Consider the following 20555-nt stretch of genomic DNA (forward strand, 5'->3'; position numbering starts at 1 on the left):
CTGCTTTTTATTCCCCTGGGTGTCTGGATTTTAGGATGTTCTTTCTAATTGTGGAGAGTAGTCTCTGGTTCCACTCAAGAACTGTGAGGCTTTGGTAACAAGGTGTATGAGTGAAGGAGGACAGGCAGGGTGGCAGGAGAGAGAATTTGAGGGAGAAACTCTGTCTGGCCCTGAAATCTGAGTCAGAACCTGAATGTTCTTCTTCTGTACTTGGCCAGCTCTTGCCCCAAAGCCTAGACTTGTTCTAGCAACTGCTCTCCACCCCAAATCCTGTCTCTCAGGATATTCGCTCACTATCTGGACATAATGCCTATGCTTTAGGTGGAACAAGCGGAAAACAAAAGTGTTGTTTTCAGACTGAGCTGCAGTCTGGGCCGTGTGGGCTAAGAGGACTACAGTACCTCGAGGAGAAGACTTCTGCTTCCTCTGGGAAACTATCCTAATGGATTCATAAAAAGTAGAGACTCCATGAAAATTTAAAGTCAGGACAGTGAGGGAGCAGGAAATTGAGGTCCCGGGGAGAGAGGGGAGAAGGGTCTTTGTAGAGAGAGGAAGACCTACCAAGATGGTGGCAGGTGGAGGTTCTGAATACATATGAGAAATGGCCCAGCTCTCTACTTTCTGTTCACTTTTTCTGTAAACCTAAAACTGCACAAAAAATTAAAGCCTATTAATGAAAAGAAAGAAAGAAAGAAAGAAATGACCCTGGCCAATGAGAAGCTCCTTTTTCTGGACACGGCCTGAAAATATTAGGATGGTCGTTGCCTCTTTGGACAACAACTTCGGACAACAATATTAGGACAGTTATTGCCTCTTCAGACAACAATATTAGGACAGTTATTGCCTCTGCTGTAACTTCCCTCCATTATCCCAAACTTTCAGTAGAGTCTGCTGAAAATAGCCGCCTTGTGTTCGTGGGATTTGGGGGAAATAAATGGGGTGATACCATGCACAAGGAGCAGCATTCACAAAGAGAAGCCAAGAATTTGGTACTGGAAAGAATGTGGAGCAAGATGGGCCACGAGAATGCAAACCTCAAGGACTCTCAGGGTGCCTGGGTGGCTTGGTCAGTTAAGCATCTGCCTTCACCATCTCAGGGTCCTGGAATCGAGCCCCACACCAGGGTCCTTGCTCAGCAGGGAGTCTGCTTCTCGCTCTCCCTCTTCCTCTGCCCCCAACTCATGTTCTCTCTAATAAATAAACTCTTTAAAAGAAAAAGAAACCTTAAGTACTTTCTAGAACTGTGTTGTCCCATATTGGAGCCACTAATTACAAAGGGCTTTTTTTTTTTTTTTTAAGATTTATTTATTTATTTGAGAGAGAGAGAGAGAACGCAGGGTAGGAACAGAGGGAGAAGGAGAGAGAGAAAGTTAAGGAGACTCCCTGATGAGCATAGAGCCTGACATGGTGTTTGATCTCACAACCCTGGGATCATGACCTGAGCCAAATCAAGGGTCAGACACTTAACTGACTGAGCCACCCAGGAGCCCCTATGAAGGGCTTTTGAATACTTGAAATGTGACCAGTCCAACCTGAGATGTGCTATTAAGATGGTATGAAAAAAAAAATGTCAAATATCTCAATAATTTTTACAAGAATTACATGTTGAAATGATAATATTTGGGGTATATACAGATGAAAGACACTATAAAATTAATTGCAGCCACCCCTTTATATCTTTTTACTCTAGCTATTAAAAAATTTAGAATTACATACATGGTTTGCACCATATTTCCATTTGGACAACATCACTCTAGAATCTTGAGGGAAAGCAATGAACTTGGCAGGGTTTAAGGAATGAGGAACATAAGCCACTTTCTTTGGATATTAAAGAAAAGGAATTGAGGACATAAGATAACAGATATTGACAGATGAAGTGTGAGAAAATACAAATTTACAGGAATAGAAGACATTTATTTTAGTAAAGTTTTGTTAAATTCAAAATAGTTCCTACAAATAGCAAGCGCTCCTAAAATACGATTCAATTTATACAAACATTTGACTTTTCAGGAACACATTCATAGCATGAAACAAAGTTTATGGGAAAACGTTCCAACATAAATAATTTACATTCAGTCCTTAGATTTAAACTGGGAGAGAAAAATAGCAAGGAAGCTTCCACCCATGGGGGATAAACAAACACATCTTCTAACTCCTTAGTGTGCCAAACAGTAACTACCCAGATCCGAGATTAGCACTTTGTACTTTCATTTAGAAATACAGAATACGAGGGGCGCCTGGGTGGCTCAGTGGGTTAAAGCCTCTGCCTTTGGCTTAGGTCATGATCTCAGGGTCCTGGGATCGAGCCCCACATCGGGCTCTCTGCTCAGCAGGGAGCCTGCTTCCTCCTCTCTCTCTGCCCGCCTCTCTGCCTACTTGTGATCTCTGTCAAATGAATAGATAAAATCTTAAAAAAAAAAATACAGAATACAAGCAAGGCCCCCGCTGCTTGTGGACTGTATTTACTGCAGACCCAATCTACCCCTTGAGCCATGTTGTAGGAAATTTATGAGCAAAAAATAAAACGGAATGTAAAGCCTAAGTTAATCAATCTGGATGTAACAACAACAACAAAAAAACCCGTTTACGCTTACATGCTAAGAGGCTCTAATTCAGTACGTCTGGCTTCTCTATTTTACCCGTACACTGTTCTGTGTACACGCAATTGGCAAACTTCAGACCCGAATGACTCAAGTAGTACATAGTCTAGTCTATTTATTGTTCAGATAAGGACATGGGGCCACCGAGAGACAGGTAACTTGCCTGAAATTACAGAGCAACTTAGTGGCAAGGGCAGGACTCAAGCCACAGAGAATGGCCACACAGTCAGGACCCTGGTGAGACGCTCATGTTTCCTGATGGCCAACCTGAGTTGTCCAAAAATGGGATTTTTGGTACTTACTCCTCAGGGTTTGGGAAGAGCTACGGAATCCCTCTCTATAAAACGTGCATCACAGCCTTCTGTCATTCTCAACGGGAGCTCAGCATGAGCTAACCTGATGTCCTCCCCCCCCTTCTGTCTTCTCACCTGAGCCATATGTTAATGCTTTCTCAGAAAAGTTTACCCTCAATGGAACAAACACATAAGCCCCCACCCCTCCTGTTTTTATGGATTTGATGGTCCCTAGGTAGCCTGGTGTCTCCTTGAGAGCTTCCCTGGCCAGGAATGGATGGCTTAAGATGGCAACACAGAGTTCACAAACTAAGGCACTGAGAAGGAATGCAGTTCCCGGGGATGAGAGTAGCCAACACATGCAGAGGGCAGAGTGAGCTACAAAGCAGGCTCATCATCTTGTCTCTCCTTCCACCTCTCCTCCTGGATCCTTCAACCCTGTCTGAGCTCCCCACATGACCCCAGCTCAAGTAACCTGTGCCTCAAATACACACAAAACCACTCTCTCCTTCCTTGCTTTCCCCACTCAGCGCCGCCCTGGCGCCAGAACACCAGATCAGCATATTTCATACTAGGATGTCAACAGTTACAAACCCTAAAAGGGAGGCTTGTTAATGGAAATCAACCCCAACTCGTTAGCTTCTTGGAGGCCTTCCAAGCATTGCTGATTAATTCTCCCTTCTGAATACACACACACACACGTATGCTCATGCACACACGTGTTCCCCACTCACCCCACAGGACCCAGGGACTTAGAACCCTAATATTATAAACTTCCTAGCTCTTCTATAATTAATGGCTGTGGGGACAAGGTGACTTTGGGATAAGAGTCCCTCATTTCAGGGGAAAATAAATATGAATCACAAAACACAAAACTGGGTTTTTACGGCTCTCGCTTCTCCTAGGATCAGGACCTTCAATAAACACAGAAAGGCTTATGGACCATTAGTCTTCAGGGGACCAGCCTCCCCCTTGAGTCTAATCTCACCCAAACTAGAGAAGGGAAATGATGCCAGGGCCTCTGACCAAATTCACTTATCACCTGGTGGCCTGGCATGGGGTTAAAGGGACAGGCCCCAAAGTGAGCACAGACTGACACGCCATGAGACCAAGGAGCTAGAGGCACCATACCTTTGCAGGTGAAACATTTGATGTGGAAATGTTTGGTCTGGACCCGAAGTACTTCCCCCTTGCATGGCTCCCCACATTTATGGCAGTGAATGACAGGCTTCTCCGATGGGTGGTGAGGGTCCTGAGGGTGAGCCACTGGAAAAAAAAATAAGACCCACGTGAGTAGAAAGCATTCCTACAGAAGGGGTTATTATGGGTGTACAGAAATAGCCCCAAAATTATGTTATCCAATGAACCACACGTTGATTCAAGAAGGATGAACTGAGCTCCTTCTCTGCACCATAAGCATGAGGATATACACAGAAAAAAAAATAAGAATTGTGGCTTTAACCGACCAGTGGGGGAAAACACTAGGCTCGCTCCTCTGGGAGCCAGCAACCCTCTTTCTTCCTCCCAGATTTCTCTAGGACTATATAATTGAGCCATTGGATATATAACACTGTTTGGTTCAATATTTTGTAATATGTATTTGTAATATGTCTTTATCTTGGTTTAGAAACACCTATCAGCAAGGAGATCACAGAAGACTGTAAGCTCGTCAGTGCTGGAGGAAATTTCTTAACGTTCACGTATTTCCCCCCATTTTCTCCCCTGCTCCTCAGAACACAGCAGAACCCTCGGGCACCAAAGGAGCTCAGCAAATGCATCTTTACTCATTAGGTAGCATGCACTGGCCAGAGGCTCGTCTGGTCTACCAGAAAGCTGCTGTGGTCCTCATTTGGCAACTCACATAACCAGCCAGAGGCCTGTGATGAGCCTCGTGTTGTGTGCACGTTCCCTCATACACACATACACACAATGTGGGCATTAAGCTTTTTATTTAAGAAGAAGTTCTTAATAACTACGAGGATCTCTCTGAACCTCAGCTCCTGTAAAATAAAGGGGGTTGGATCAGGCTCTAAAATCATAGGACGGGGCTTACTGGCTTTATTTTCTCAGTTTCCAGAGGTCAGCCTTCAGAAAATGGGAGTTTTTGTGACCACCCTGCCCCAGGGATAGGATTTACAGCCTCTCCTTTATGAAAGAGTGAAAAAAAGAAAATAACCTGTTAAAAAGAGAGAGAGAGAGAGAGAAGGCAGGGAGAGGACACTGTGGCTTTTTAAGCTGACAAAGGTCTTTGTTTAACTTGCAATTCCTCCAGCCAGAGAATGCAGATAGGCACTTTGTGCTATTCCCGCCCCCCCTCCCCATTTGGGTGCTCAGGAGGAGGAACCATGTGATATACAGAAATGTATTACATAAGTATCCTCATGAGCAAGAGATGGGATAAGAACAGTGAACCTAAAATTAATCAACCAACACAAAGAACAAAGATGATTTTTCCCCTGCAACACTAAAACCAGGTTGGACTGGGGGGAGATGTGGGGCGATATGCTGAGACTCAATTTAGAAAGTCCGTTCCAGCAAGGCACCCGCCGGCACTACGGGTATAATGGTACATTTGTTTCTCTCGGACCCTATAATGTTCCCATCTCACCTGGAAAGAGTTTGAACAAGCCGGTCCAAATAATCCATTACTAGCTAAATTCGGAGCAACAAGGTGGTCCTTGTGAGATTTTCACTAGGAGCAGGTGTGGTTTTGGGTTAAACACCTGATCCAAATTCTCTGCGCTGGCCCTGGGGAGAGTCCACCCAAGGTACGAACGCTGTGACACAGCTGCATTTCCTTACCTGCCCCCTGGGACTGCTCTTGGAAACGTGTACTTACAGAGCAGTCAGTACTACCTGAAGGAACTGAGGAGGGGCATCCTTTCCAGACAGCTAAAAAAACCCACTGACTTTTAAAGTGATGTGTAACAAGGCCCCAAATCTATTCACCTGGGTGTTTAAAAAAAGTGTGTCTTGGGGCACCTAGGTGGCTAAGTTAAACATCTGACTCTTGGTTTTGGCCCAGGTCATGATCTCAGGATCCTGGGATCGAGCCCTGAGTCGGGCTCCGTGCTCAGTAGGGGGTCTGCTTGAGGGTCTCTCTCTCCCTCTCCCTCTGCTCCCCACCCCATGCACATGTGCTCTCTCACTCTCTCCCTCAAATAAAGAAATAAATTCTTTTTTTAAAAAAAGATCTTTTTAAAAAGGATTTTATTTATTTATTTGAGAGAGAGAGCCAAAGAGCACAAGCAGGGGGAGTAGCAAGGGGAGAGGGAGAAGCAGGCTCCCTGCAGGGCGGGGACTTCACCCCAGGACCTTGGGATCCTGACCTGAGCTGAAGGCAGATGCTTAACCATCTGAGCTACCCAGGTGCCCCAGTACATAAATCTTTAGAAAAAAAAGGTTTATCTTAACGGTATCTGCTTCAAGTGCTAGAGGAGAATTCGACTTGTTTTTTGTTTGTTTGTTTGTTTTTAAATTTAATTCCTGCTTCCTATGAGACTGGAGGAAAGTGATACTTATTGAGCCTCCATCTATTAAATGCCAGGCATGGGGCTAAGGGCTTACGGTAAGTCATTCTATCCCCTCCTCACCACCACTTCCCCCTCTCAGGGGCATGGGTTATATTGTTCCCATTTGACAGATAAGTAAATAGAAACAGTTCTTGAGCAACCTACCCAAGGAACAGTAAGTGGGAGCTTGAAGATCTCCCCTTCTGACTCCCAGACTTACACTTCTCCCGTGCTGTCCGGCTGCGGCGAGTCAGGCAAGTTGACTGAGCCCAGCTCCAGTGTAGTTCTAAAAGCAGCAGCTAGGACTTGACTGGCGAAGGGACCAGAGTGTGTCATGAAGTACTGCCGGTGGCCTGGCGCCCAGTGGTACTCCCCAAAGCAGCGCCGCCGAGCCCCAAATCCGAACCCCTGTGCCACAGATGAAACACGCCGATTCCTCAGCCCCACTGAACCTGGGGTGGGAATCAGGGTTCTATCATTTTTGTAAGCTCCCCAAATGATTTTTTTTTAAAGATTTTATTTATTTGAGAGAGAGTCAGTGCAGACCCAGAGAGAGAGAGAGAGAGCGAGCGAGCACAGAGCAGGAGGAGGGGCAGAGAGAGCAGCAGAAGCAGGCTCCCCGCTGAGCAGGGATTCCCCACATGGGGCTCCATCCCAGGACCCCGGGATCATGACCTGAGCCAAAGGCAGAGGCTTAATCGATGGAGCCACCCAGACACCCTCCTCAGATGATCCCTATGCATACTACAGTTTAAGAACTATTTCCCTTTAAAATTCAGACAGTATGGATAAGCAAGTTCCAGGAACGTCAGAGTGAAGAAAGCGGTCCACGAGGCCATCCTCTTTAGAAACAAGATTGGAGCACAGTGGGCCTCTTGGCCAGAAGGGAGAATGCATTTTTGGATAAGAAAACTGCACTGCAGTGTCTCTTGACGCTTGAATTCTTTATAGCTAAGCAAGTAAGCCATGCTGAGTAATGAGGAGGGGAGGGAAGTATCATTTCACTTCTTGGCTTTTCCCTGTGTCTCAACAGAGGTGCCAGTGCAGCGACCGGCACCAGTCGCAAAGGGCAGAATTGGGATCAGCATTTGTATTTTGCAAGCATTTCCCTTTGGAAATATGTATTACACTCTGAAGTCCTCCTTGCCCAGAGGTGACCTTTGTTCTCCGCCAGAGATGAGCAGAGCCTCTACCGCGTTTCCTTGCCTTTCCGTCACTTATCAGCCCAGGCAGACAGGAATCAGAACCTCCCCCTTGTGAAGGAATGGGTTTCTTGTTATTACAAAACTGATGGGATCCAAAGACTAAGCAAGTGAGTTCATTGCATCCCAACCGTGTCGACAAAAGAATCTCTCTTTTTAAAGATTAATAAAGAGGTTCGTTTTACATAAGTGCCTCTGGGAGTTTGGTTAATACCAAATGTATGTTCATTGGCTCAATTTTACGTTTTTGAAATATGCTGAGTCAGTTGCAATATGGCCATGACGGTAATTCCACACCCTTACTTCCAGTTGGTTCTGTAGCTAATTTTTACACAATTGCTCCTTCTTTCAGAGCCTGGCTGGTCCCCACTTATTCTACTGATAGGGAGACTGAGGGGCGCAGAGCTTACGTTCCTTGCCCCGAGCTACTAGCAGGTTATTGGCAGACGCACCCCGAACAGTCAGGCTGCTTGTACCAAGTAGTCAATGATTTGCCCTGGAACTTGCATAGACAAGCTTAAAATCTCCCATGGCTCAACAATTCACTGCTAAAATAAGAGATGTACAATGAAATCCCAAAAAGCATGGCTGCATACTTTCTGAATAATGAGGAAATATGACACGAAGAGCTAAGAGTCCATTTGTCCAGAAGGGTAAAGGGACTCCTCCATGGTGCAATATCCCGTTTGGAGGAATTCTGCCTACTCAGGTAAACAGCCCATTGTGAGCTGGGAAGTTTCACACTCTCTGTCACAGGCAAGCAAAGGCCAGTCACGCCCCTGAAACTCCAGTTAAGGATGGAAGTCAAAAGCGCCATTTTGGATGCATCACTTTCGAAATGCCCATGGGGTATGGCGGGTGATAAGGCTGGGGGACAGGGCTCAGTACGGAAATCCCAGTAACCTTCTGCACCCCCAAGCAGGGGTCACTACACGTGGTAAGAACGCCACAAAGATTAGCCTTCCAATCCAGAACCAGCGTTGTCTTGCCCAACAGACCATGGAACTAGATCCCTAGAAGCAGAACAGCTGAGAAAGCAAAAATCTGCTTAGCAGGTGACAATCACAAACCCAGGACAGTGTGCGCAGTGTGAGTTTTGAGTGGCTCCTGGTTATCGGAGGAAGTCAGAACCCCCTCCTCTCCTCTCACTCCCTTAGCCAGTCTTCAAAGATGCAGCGTTTTGCGCCTGATTGTTTTCTGAGGGCTCGCCACTGCTCTTTCTCATTTCACTCTCAAAGAGCCCCACGAGGCAGGAAGAACAGGAACCGTCAATGCTAGGTAACAAACGGGCAGAGACTCAGAGGAACAAAGTGACACAGCTAAGAAAGGGAGTTGGCAGTCACTGCATGCATTGCTCTCTGTACGCAGACAATCCCCTAATCCTGCCGCTTGGAATCAAGGTCAGCCTTGATTCCACTCTCTTTTCCTCTCCCACTAACTTCTGTCCACTGCCACATTCCTAACTCCGCCTTCTCTTGCTACAGGAATCTATCCCTCAAACCCCTTTTCTCAGAGTGTGGAGAGTGTCCTACTCTCTGGCTCCTTCTTCTCCAACGCAACCTCCAAAGAGTAGTCTGCACGAAGAGGTGGCATTAAGTCCCCATTCTCACTTGGTACATTAAGTCCCCATTCTCACTTGGTACATTCTGTACATGGTCGCTTCTTCCAACAGTAGGGGCGGCAGAAAAGAGTGACTTCACAGTGGACAAATCTGATGGGCACTACTTCAACCAGGTGCTCGAGGTCAACATCAACAGTGACAGTCACGTTGATAGTTTGTACCTTTGAGATAACGTGGGCAAAACTGGCATTTTGTCTCTGTGGTCTTCCTTCCAAAACCCCCACAACTCTAATCTAATCATGAGAAAATTCCAAAATTGTGGGACAGTCTACAAAAACCCACCCAGGACTCTTCAAAATTGTCAAGGTGACCAAAACCAAGGAGGAAAGTCTTCTTGTCGCAGCCATAAGAAGCCTGAGATGGTAACTCATGGTTACTCATGGTAGCTAAACGTTAACGTGGCATCCTGATGAGATCCCAGAACAGAAAAAGGACATCAGATAAAAACTAAGGAAACAAGAATAAAGAATTTAGTTAATACTCCATTGATACTGGTTCATTAATTATAACAGAAGTATTATATTAATAGTAGGATGTTACTAATGTTGGGAAATTCCTTACACGAACTTCTCAAATTTTCTATAAATCTAAAACTGTTCTTAAAAAATAAAGTTTAGGGGCACCGGGTGGCTCAGTGGGTTAAAGCCTCTGCTTTCAGCTCAGGTCGTGATCTCAGGGTCCTGGGATCAAGCCCTGCATCGGGCTCTCTGCTCAGCAGGGAGCCTGCTTCCTCCGCTCTCTCTCCCTGGCTCTCTGTCTACTTGTGACCTCTGTCCATCAAATAAATAAATAAAATCTTTAAAAAAATTTTTTTTAAAAGTTTATTAAAGTAAAAACAAAAGAACCTCCAACAGTTCTCTCAGTCCCAACCCATCAAGTCTAAAGTTTCTGTCTGGCTTCAGGGATCTTCGATAATATGGTCCACGCTAGCTGTCTGGATTCTGAGAAGGAGCTACATTTGCTGAGTCCATAGCACTGTGTTAAGTGGTTTTGTACTCAAGCAGTCCAACCCCAAAGAATGCACATTAAAACACTCTATTATTTATGTATGGAAATATACAAATATCCCTTTGGTTGGGCCTCCTCACCACTCCCTGCTTGCTTTTCAGCGTCCTCGGAGCCTCCACACGGGGCTCTCAGCCTCACCTGGAACGGTTTCTTCTTTTCCCTCCTGCCCAAAGCCACCCTGACCCATGCGGCCCAGCTGATCTGCTGGCTCTTCTCTGAAGCCTTCACTCCGGGCCACATTGATCAAATACTTTGTTCTCTCCCTTGTCCTTCCCCACTAAATCTCTGTACTGTCACCCAGCATTTGATTCTCTCTTGTTTTGGGCTTCCTTTGTTTTTGCTTCACAATGTATCAATGCTGACCCCATACAAGTACAAGATGAGTGGCCAGGTCCTCCAAATTTCTGGGACACTTCTGACTTCACACGTCGAGTAATCTGAGTTGCCATCTCTGTGCTTCTCAGCTCAATTTTTGAATCAGGGAAAATACGGTTACCCCCCGATACCATTCTTGGAGCATCTCCCACATAAAGCCACAGAATTCTGAACTTAGAGCATCTCAGTAAATAACTCCCTAGCACCATTCTGTTATTACAGCTGGTACAACTTATTGAACACTGACTATGTTCCAGGCATGAAGATCACTAATTTATATCCACGATCACAGGTCATTCTCGCAAATGCCTTACGGTGATGCTATCCTATTATCCTGGGGCGCTAAGGAGAGCACCAGGGCTGAACTGGAAACCTTGTTCGAGATCACACAGCTAAGCAGGAGTCTGATTCCAGAGCCCACGCTCTGAAGCACTGTGTAGGGGATTTCCACAGGAAAGTCTTATGCAGCACAGAAGGAAATCAAGCTAGAGCAATGTACTAGCTAAATTCTGATTACACAGCTCAGAGGCAGTGAACACCCAGCTGCATCATAATCCCAAAGGTAACACCTGCTAGTAAATAAACAGATGGGAAATAGCACTTCACATATAAAAGGAAATTATTCCAGGCTGCAGCCATTTCTGGGAAAAGAACACTCCCAGGGGGAGGGTGATACAGAGAGGAAATGCAGCCGGCCAGCAGGAGGGACCTCCCTGTAGCCTCTACCCTAGCCCAGGCCTGGACTGGTCTCTGGTTAGGATCCCTCTGGATTTGCAATCACGAGATGATATTCTGCTGGCAAGGCTGGTTTCTGGTTCCAGGTGGGAATCCTATTCTCCTGGGAGTCTACATCTCAGAAACTGTTGGATTACCTAGAATATTTTCTAGGCTGCTTCTCCATTAGTTCCTGTTTGATGGTAAACACACATCACAAAGACGTGTTCTCCCTGCTCCAGCCTCCCCCACCTCCTCCTCCCCTTCTTTGCGTTAGAAAACGGCACTGGTACTGAGCCCAGGGAAACAAGAAACTCAAGACTTTAAGCAAATACAGAGTGCTTAATTTGTAGTTTACCTAAAAGTTCATTTCCTGCTGTGGCAAGTGGTAGTTACTTGAAGCTACACACTGTAACCCCATCATTTGTTGTCCAAAATGATCTTTCTCTTTAATTGGCTTCCACGACCTCATTTTTTTTTTTAATTTTTTTAAAGGATTTTATTTATCATTTTTTTAAATATATATACACCGTGTTAGTTTGTGAATCAGGATTATTACGTGGCACAAAGCGCAGGGCTCCTTGGCACAGACACTCCTGGCAGGCGGGGGGGATCAGCAGGAAGGCTGTGACCTAGCCCTCTGCCACTTCCCACTGGCGAGATGTCCCGGTACTTGATCTGCCTTTCTGAGGCAGTGCAACAGGTCTTCGCTACTCCCTCTAAACATAAAAGGCACAGTCAGCTCTCCGTCAGCTGGGCTCCTGATTATGGAAACAGCCCAGGAGCCAATCTGGTTAATCTGATTCTCACAAGGCAGAGAGGCCCTAGGATTATAATAATTCCACCGGGAAATTTCCTCCTTGTAAATTACATGACGCTTTTGCCTGGATGTGTCACACCTGCCTTCTCTATAGGAAGGCGAGTCTTGGAAAGGGATTTAAAACCAACTTGGAGACCTCTCCCTCTTCTAAAAGAGGGACTCCCGAGACACACCTCTGGGCTGACGTGACTCACAGAGGCAACACCCTTCTGTGACCTCTCCTAGCCTTTCCCTGACACAGTCAGTAATGTTACTTTGGAGCACACTGATTGGCTTGGAGTCCCACCTCCTCTCCCGCACAGGAATTAGAAAGGACTTCACATGAGGAGGGAGGTTCCCTGACCCCCAGGCTGTCTTCCCTGCCATTTGCTTCCGTAGAGGGACTAAGAATACAGGTCCCACCTCCCAGGTGACCACAGGAGGTCATCCCCTCACGGGAGCCCCTCCAGCACCTGCCGGGCACACAGTGGCCCACGTTGGTTGCACGTCAGTATGAGCGGGTGTGTCTCATGTGTAACAAAATTCTGAAATTTGATGGAGTCTTTTAAGGTTATCCAGAGACCTCACGTCACCTGGGCACTAGAAATTCCATTCAGAAATGGATCAAGTCAAAAAAAAAAAAAAAAAAGAACTGGATCAAGTCAAGCCACTGGGCAGTGGCTTGAGGCTGAGCCCTGCGGGCAGAACACCACATCTTTACGGGCTGCTCGGAATCACCGCCATGCTGATCTCTGGACTGGGAGTGACCATGGTCCTGCTGGAGACATTCTGGGAATGCAGGTTCAGAGACAGGATCACCATCTCTGAGCATCTGGGCCTACGGGCCTGGGACAGGGTTTAGCTTGGGCACAGTGCCAATATTGCCTTCTACCCCACAGTTCCAAATCCAGATGCCTTAGAGGAGCTAAAAGAAAGAAAGAATCAAGATCAGGGGATGATGCTGTGAGGGGATGACCAGAGTCTGGTAATAGCACAAGAAGTTTCCAGTTGTCTTTGTCTTTTCTTTTTGGCGGCTTCTACTTGTGGCTCAGGGTACGCTGGGAAATACCAACTAGTTAAGAATAGCATTTTAGGGCGCCTGGGTGGCTCAGTGGGTTAAGCCTCTGTGTTTGGCTCAGGTCATGATCTCAGGGTCCTGGGATCCCCGCATTGGGCTCTCTGCTCAGCAGGGAGCCTGCGCCCCCTAGCCCCGCCTCTCTGTCTACTTGTGATCTCTATCAAATAAATAAATAAAATCTTTTAAAAAATAGCATTTTAGACAAATGAAGGAAAATGATGAATATGGGTATGGTACTTTGCAATTTATAAAAGGTGTTCAAAAATAGTATCTCCCTTGATCCCATCAACTTCAAGTTATCCTCACCCCACAACAATGAAAACAGAGCTTCAGGGATGCTAAGGGAATTGCCCCACAAGTGGGGGGCTGGAGCGGCCCCTTGGCATGGAGAGCCGACTCTGCACAGCCCTGCCCCACTGTGCAGCCAGTGACTTCGCCTTAGTCCTCTGAAATAGGCCATTGCAGGGCGGGGCAGGGGCGGGATGCATGGCATTGACACCACGGAAACTGGCAGACTTTACACCTCAGGGCCTTCCCCCACTCCCCTCCTAGAGCTGGTTGTTAAGCATTCACCAGCACACCCCTGGGTTGAGGTTACAGTACTAGTAAACAGCAAAGTGAGCCTCTTAGTTCAGGAAAATTCTAAATTTCAGAAATAGGAATTTGAACACTTTCTGAAAAGGCGCTCCCACTCCTGCTTTGTGAGCAAACATACCAACTCGTCTTCCCCAGGATCTCTCCGGTATCTGCAGCCCCGTGGGGAGACAAAAGCAAATGGCTTGAGTTCTCAGCATCCAACATGCAGAATCAGGCATGATTTTATAAAAGCAAGCCCTCCTCTCTGAGTACTTGAGCTCCTCCCAGACCCGAGTTTCTGGTCCATTCAAGCTTTCTGTAGGACAGGACTTTGCCGGGTGCTGCCTTTGCAAGAAAAGGCAAACGGGCATCATAACCTGTACTTGTCTCCTGGCCAGGTGTTCTCCTAGTCATCCAGGTGCTAGCATAACTCTGGGGGACTCGATCATTCCGATACTGAACTTCAGGGGTTCATCTGCCTGAGTGTGAGAGAGGAGATTATCTCTTGAGGTTAAGAAAGCTGAGACTTGGTGGAGTCATCACTGGGTAAGAAAAAAATATGTTTGAAATCCAACGTGGGACTGGGGGAGAGGGAACAGACATTAAAAATATGCCTCCATGAAAACTAAACACAACCTTCCAGTCCTTGGGACATAATTTCTCATCAACAGAGTCAACAAATACTGACCAGGCGAGTGCCGCTGTGTGTGCTCTGTCACTCAGGCTCTGTGGGACTCCAGAGATGCCATCCCTGCCTCGGAAGGGGGGCATCGCAGGGACGTGCACAGCCCACAGGAAACCCTGCCTGGGGAGTTGACCAACACAGAGAGAAAACTCACCCTCTCCTGGGAGGTGAAGACTATAGGACAGGCACAGACACTACGTGAGGACTTCCGAAGAGAGAAGCAAACAGTAAGCTGGGACAGAGCGGTAGAGAGAGTTCCTCTAGGGAGATGAGAGTGGGATTTGACCTGAGGTGGGCTAGAGGTGAAAGGGTGACAGGGAGGATAGTTCGGGGAGCTGGGGCACTCTGAGCCCTCAGGGCCCGAGTGGGGGAGAGCCCAGGACACATCTGGGGGGATGGTAACTCGGTCTTCATCTTCTGAAATAGAGGCTTCATAGACAAGAGCAACAGAAGGGGCCGGGGGCAGTGTTTCTGCCTTGACATGCTGGTACACCCCAGGTCCTGCCCTCACAGAACTTACTGCTTAGTAGGGTAGACAGACAGAGGTGGAGGGACGGTGGAGACAGAGAGAAAGTGAAGGAGAATGAATGAATATGAATACAAAGGTAGAGAACAGATCACATGCCAGAGGAAAACTGTGAAAAAGGGAAAGAGAAAGCAGGAAAAAAAGCTTCGAGAAGGAAGCACCCTTTCATTGTGCCTCAAAGGAAGGGCAGGATTTAAATGAATGGGAAGGAAGGGAACGGACTTTTAGACAATGATGGGTGGGATGGGGTGTGCTTGGGGACCATCAGGAAATCTGGTTTCTCTGAAGCACAGAGGAAGGGAAGGGCATCATGGAATAAAGACAGCGAGAGAGGTTTGCCCCTGTGCCTCCTCCAAGGACGGGCCGAGGAACAAACTTTAAAATTCCTTATTTCCCCGGGATGGAGTTCTTAAAAGGAGGGACAGAACCAGAGTAGAGTCTAGCTTATCTCTTGGGAGCTGAGATAGGACTGTTTTTCAGCTCACAGTGTAGGCACGTTGGGAAGCCCTGCTCTCATGTGACGGTGTGCGCGGAGATGTCACCACCAGTGGTGACTCGGTCACTGTGTGTTCCGGTCAGACAGACTTGGTGCGAATCCTGGCCGCACCCCTCTTAGCTCCATGATCTTGAAACAAGTTACCATCCTTCCCTAAGCCTCAATTTCCTCTTCTGTAAAATGGGGATAAGTCCTACTTTGATAGTTGGGAGGATACATGAGTTAATGTATGTCAAGGGCTCAGCACTTTTCCGGATAGCTAAGCGACTGTTCGAGAAACGGAAGCCATTACCATTACCATGGTACTTCAATGCAGGGATATGACGGGACACAGTTTAAGGTCCTTGATCATAAACTCCCATGTGCTCTACCTCAAACTCAAATACGTTCAATTTCCAGTCATGTTGTCGTCTGTGACTACTGGTAACAGACACGTGCTGTTCTCCCGTGTACTAACCGGTGAACGGTCAATTCATCCAACGAACCTTACAGCCTTCAGTGTACCATTCCAGCTTATCCCACCAGGCTGTAAACAGTAGGTTTTATTTTAATAGCTTTACTAAATTCACATATCATACAATTTACCTATTTAAAGTATATGATTCGGTGACTTTGGGTATTTTCACAGAGTTCCGTGATCACCGCAATCTAATTTTGGAACATTTTCATCACCCCCAAAAGAAACCTCATGCCCATTAGCAGCCACTCCTCGATCCTTCTCCTATTCAGTCCTTGGCAACCACCAGTCTCTTTTCTGTCTCTGCAGATTTTTACCAGCAGGTTTGACTAGTGTCTATGAGTCTCAGCTTTCCAATGTTTGCTCAGCTATCCAAGGGAACGACTGTAAATGCACAAGGAAATGGGAACCACCCAAACCCTTTCCACATCTCACACCTTATTGATGCATAAAATCCTCCCTGCTACAGTATATATTTGTTTTTCCCCAGTACATCCCCACCCTAAAAAAATGCCCTCATTATCCTTTCATCTCGGCTGCCTTCCTGGGAAAGAGACCATAAAAAAGAAACAAAATTTTTTTGATCAGGACACCATCAGACCATGTTCATGGCTCAGGTGGGAGCTTTCATGATCACAGTTACCTAGAGGTAGATCAACTCCAGTGATCTGTCAGAAATTTAGAAACAATGGGACATGCCTAGACGTGACTGATCCCCTCACCAAGCTGGGTGTTAGGGGGCATTTACAGAGGAGTCAGGAGGAAACCAATCAATCTACATCTTCAAACAGTGTGGGTTTGGGACTCAACCGTTTGATCGATTTGCCACATAATAACCAGAATGATCGTTTTGGACCAAATTCGAGCACATCATTCCACTCACCAAGTCCTCTAAGCACTTTCACTGCAGGACCCAGGATGCCCCCGGTGGCCCCAGAGCCCTGGCTACCTCTCCAGTCTTCCCAGGAGCTTTCCCTCCAGCCCCCGGGCTCCAGCTCCCATGGCTTTGGGATCTCCATGTGCCCTCTTCCCTTTCCCACAAGGCTTGTCCCCAGCCATTGGCTAGGCTGGCTGCCTCTCCTTCTGGTCTCACCGGAAGGCAGTTTATCTGCCATCTCTCAGAGTGATTTCTCCAGCCCATCAAAGGAAAGGCAGTCTCCCTGTATCCCCACCACCCCATCTCTGTTTCCTGTCCTTATACTTACAATCTAAGCATTCTGTTTCTCTCTTTCTGTGCTCCCCACCACAAGCTTACTGCTGCTATATCCCCAGGGTCTCGCCCAGTCCTGGCACCAGGTCTGTGCCCCATAAATATGTGTTCAGTACATGCATTCATTGAACATGAGTCTGGTTTTCTTCCTTAGTAACAGCTCGGGAAAACCGCGAGCCGGTTGAATATCTTGGGTCCACGACAGTGTCTATCCATTAGGTTAATTATGATGAAGTCAATAAACTCAACAAATGATAGGAGACGACACTTGCCTAAGTCTCTGACTCAGGAAACAAACAAAAACCAAAGGCATAACTTACTGACCGCCCCATCTCAGATCAAGTCTACCTAAGTTTCTCTCTGATTGGGAACCACACAGCAAAGCACAATTTCCAGTTGAGCTGATCTGCGCGGAGGACCGAAGGTGGCACCAGAACCTCGGAAATGCTAATGACTGTGACCCCAGGGCATGACATGATGACTGGAGGAGTGGGCAAGGACCACTGCCGGCGGGCGGCCTGCTTCCTCCTCCAGAATCCTGAACACATGCAGCTTCTGGCCTGAAGCACTTTAAAACCATGCTTTTACCAGGTGGGTCTACACATTCCAGCACCAAGTCATTATCAGACATCTCATTTCATTGCACAGCCAAGAGATGAAGTGGAGTCGTCAGCTTGCTTGCCCAGGGGACACGGGCATCATGAACCCAGTCCAAAGAATTTCTTGGTGAAGTTCCACCACCCAACAGTAGGGATTACTGGCCACAGGAAGTGACTCGTGTGGTCCTGGAGGAGCTCACTGGGCACAACCGAGGTTCACAGCTTTGTTCTGCTTCAGGTCAACTACAAAGAGGTTGCTCAGCAGACATGGGTGGGCCTTCCTGCTTCCGTAACTCACCTATCTCAGCTTGATTTACTTGCCTGAGTCCTGAAACTAATCTGATGGCCTAACGCAGCAACAATGAACATGGCCCCCCTGACTTTTCTCAGCCAGGAGGAATAGTGGTAGTCATAGCAACAGGGACAATCTCTGAGCTCTTGCTGTATGCCTGGCATTCTTTTTAATGCCTGACATTCATGAATGGATTCCATTCTCATAACAGTCCTATGAAGCTCGTACGAGTAACACCCTTATTTTCTGACGAGGAAATTGAGGCCCCCCGGGAAGTTAAGGAACTTGCCCAAAGTCACACAATCAGTAAACCGTAGAGCTGGGATTTGAACTCGGGCAGTCTGGCTGCAGAGCTCCCCTTCATAAACACAACTTGTTTTTCAGGTAAACCTATAAAATCCTGAAGACTCAGGGGATACATTTACAAAGCCACCAAGGTGAATGGAATGGTACTTGTTCCACAAGGGACGAATGAGACAGAAATGGACACCTCTAGAGAAGGGCTTCACCAGTTCAGGCTTTGAACTTGTCTCTACTGGAAATCCAGGCTGAGGGAAGTTTGACACACTGCCCTCTATCGATTAAACATCTCATTCCTAACCACCTACATTTTCATCTTACTTTCTCTGAGAGGGATCTTGGGCCATTCCCTTTGGCTCTGAGCTGTGCACCTTAAAAAAGGAGCTGTGCTCCTTAAAACAACAACAACAACAACAACAAAAACCTCCCCAAAACTCTAGAGATCAGCTGACCTTCAACTAAGTTTATGGATTACCTACCATGGCAAGAACCACGTTGGAAGCTTTTACGAATCAGATTTCATCTACATTCACCCTGACAATAAAACATGGAGAAGGCCGTATGGTTTTTCTCCCGTGTTTTTATTTTCGTCAAAGTTTAAGAAACAAAATAGGCCTATATGCATAAAAAACAAGTTTGCTTATAATGCATGATGGCAATGGCCCATTCTGCTCCTCCAGCCAGCCCATAGGCAGATGTGTCCAGCGTTTGTTTTTCTGGCCGTCAGCACTACAGTTCTTAAACCTGTGCCTACAACAGCTGGGCCATTACTTTTTAAACATCCTGTTCTCACCAATATGGCAATACCACAATTTTCAGTGAAATCTGTGGTCACTGTTTAAGAATGCAATTATCGCTCTCCTAAACTCTGGGGTGTGTCCTGTGAATAGATTCCCTTTCTTGTACCATTATTTTTCATCTCCCAGACTGAATCATTTCCTTTTCTCCTACTCACTTACTTTCTGATAAACAATCTGTCATGCTTATTATTATTTTTTAATCAGTTTTTGTCATAGATCTAGCAATAATTCTTCCCAATGTTCAAACTCATCCAATAACTTACTAAACCTCCCCAATCTGGAGAAAAAAGCAGGTGATCTCAGTACCATTTTTACCAGGGGGAAAAAAAGAAGATCTTCAGCAGGGTTAAAGCTCAGCTTTCTGTCCTCTGGGAAGGGGCAGAGATGTGGGGCATCTGATACAAAGCCCGGCATCAATCAGCCCCTGGCAGCACATGGCCTCTGGGTATAGACGATGTGCAGGCAATGGGCTGCACGGCTCCAGAGGGGATGCTCCCCTACAGGAGGAGGAGAACAAAGCCCTGTAGGGGAGCAACGCCTAGGCTCTGTAAAGAAGGGGCTTTCGCCTCTTATCTCCAAACACGGCCCCGTCGTCCTGCATGGGGCTGGCCCCTGACCCCTGATAGTCTGCGTCTGCTGCTGTCTCTCCCCGCAAGCTGCTGCTCTCTGCCCGGCCTTGTTGGCTCGATTCAGGTTTAGTGTCTGCCTTCTCTGCCTACTTATTATGCAAAACCACAATGTTAGTGTTGCTGCCCTGTGTTTGTGTGGCATTCCCAGTAGGCATGGCCTTTCCTTGAGGGTGTCTCCCTCATACCAGCTCCTTCCAACAGCAAGATGCCACACTTGGCCTCTTGTTTCAAGAGTCCAGGATCATGTAGGGTCCTGTTGCACTCAAGAGGGGAGTGAAGGCAGACATGCCCCAAACCCAAGGCCATGCCTTTCCTGCTGCACCGGAGGCTTGCTAGGACAGCTCAGCCCTCAGGCCTTCCTGAGTGAGAGGTGATGTCTCTCTAAAGCCCCTAAATTACAATATTCCTGGAAATGCTCTGATAGGTCAAAAATGAATGCTATGTATAGCACGTGGTTCCCAGCAGATGGAGGGGAGGAGCTTCTGCATGGATGGTGGGGTGACATGATGCATGACAAACTGCCCAAGGCCTGAACTTGTCCTTGTCTCCCTGGCTGAGATGCAAAAGCCAGGAAACCTGGTAAGCATGGCGACAGGAAGTGGTGACGCAGAAACACAGGAAAAAATTCTTCTAAATGAAAAAGCGGTTCCAGAAATACCAGGTTTAGAAGCTGATGAAGCCCGAATGGGGGGTTTCTTTTGGCTTTTCTGCTGAACTTCACTCAAGTAGCATTGTACTCAGTGAAGCCTGCTAGGTCAGTTCTCAATTGTATCAAGCACCCAA

General features: G+C 46.9%; 1 protein-coding gene across 11 annotated transcripts in view; it reads right to left on the minus strand.

Moving 5' to 3' along the window:
- ABLIM1 (actin binding LIM protein 1) overlaps positions 1-20555 on the minus strand; it is a 305845-nt gene that overhangs the window by 151067 nt on the left and 134223 nt on the right. For all 11 annotated transcript variants that reach the window (XM_046027513.1, XM_046027510.1, XM_046027516.1 and 8 more), the window contains exon 2: positions 4025-4159. In XM_046027513.1, coding sequence (XP_045883469.1) covers positions 4025-4159 — 135 coding nt within the window. The remainder of the gene's footprint in view (positions 1-4024; positions 4160-20555) is intronic.

This window comes from Meles meles, chromosome 13 (genome assembly GCF_922984935.1).
Source record: "Meles meles chromosome 13, mMelMel3.1 paternal haplotype, whole genome shotgun sequence".
NCBI lineage: Eukaryota > Metazoa > Chordata > Mammalia > Carnivora > Mustelidae > Meles > Meles meles.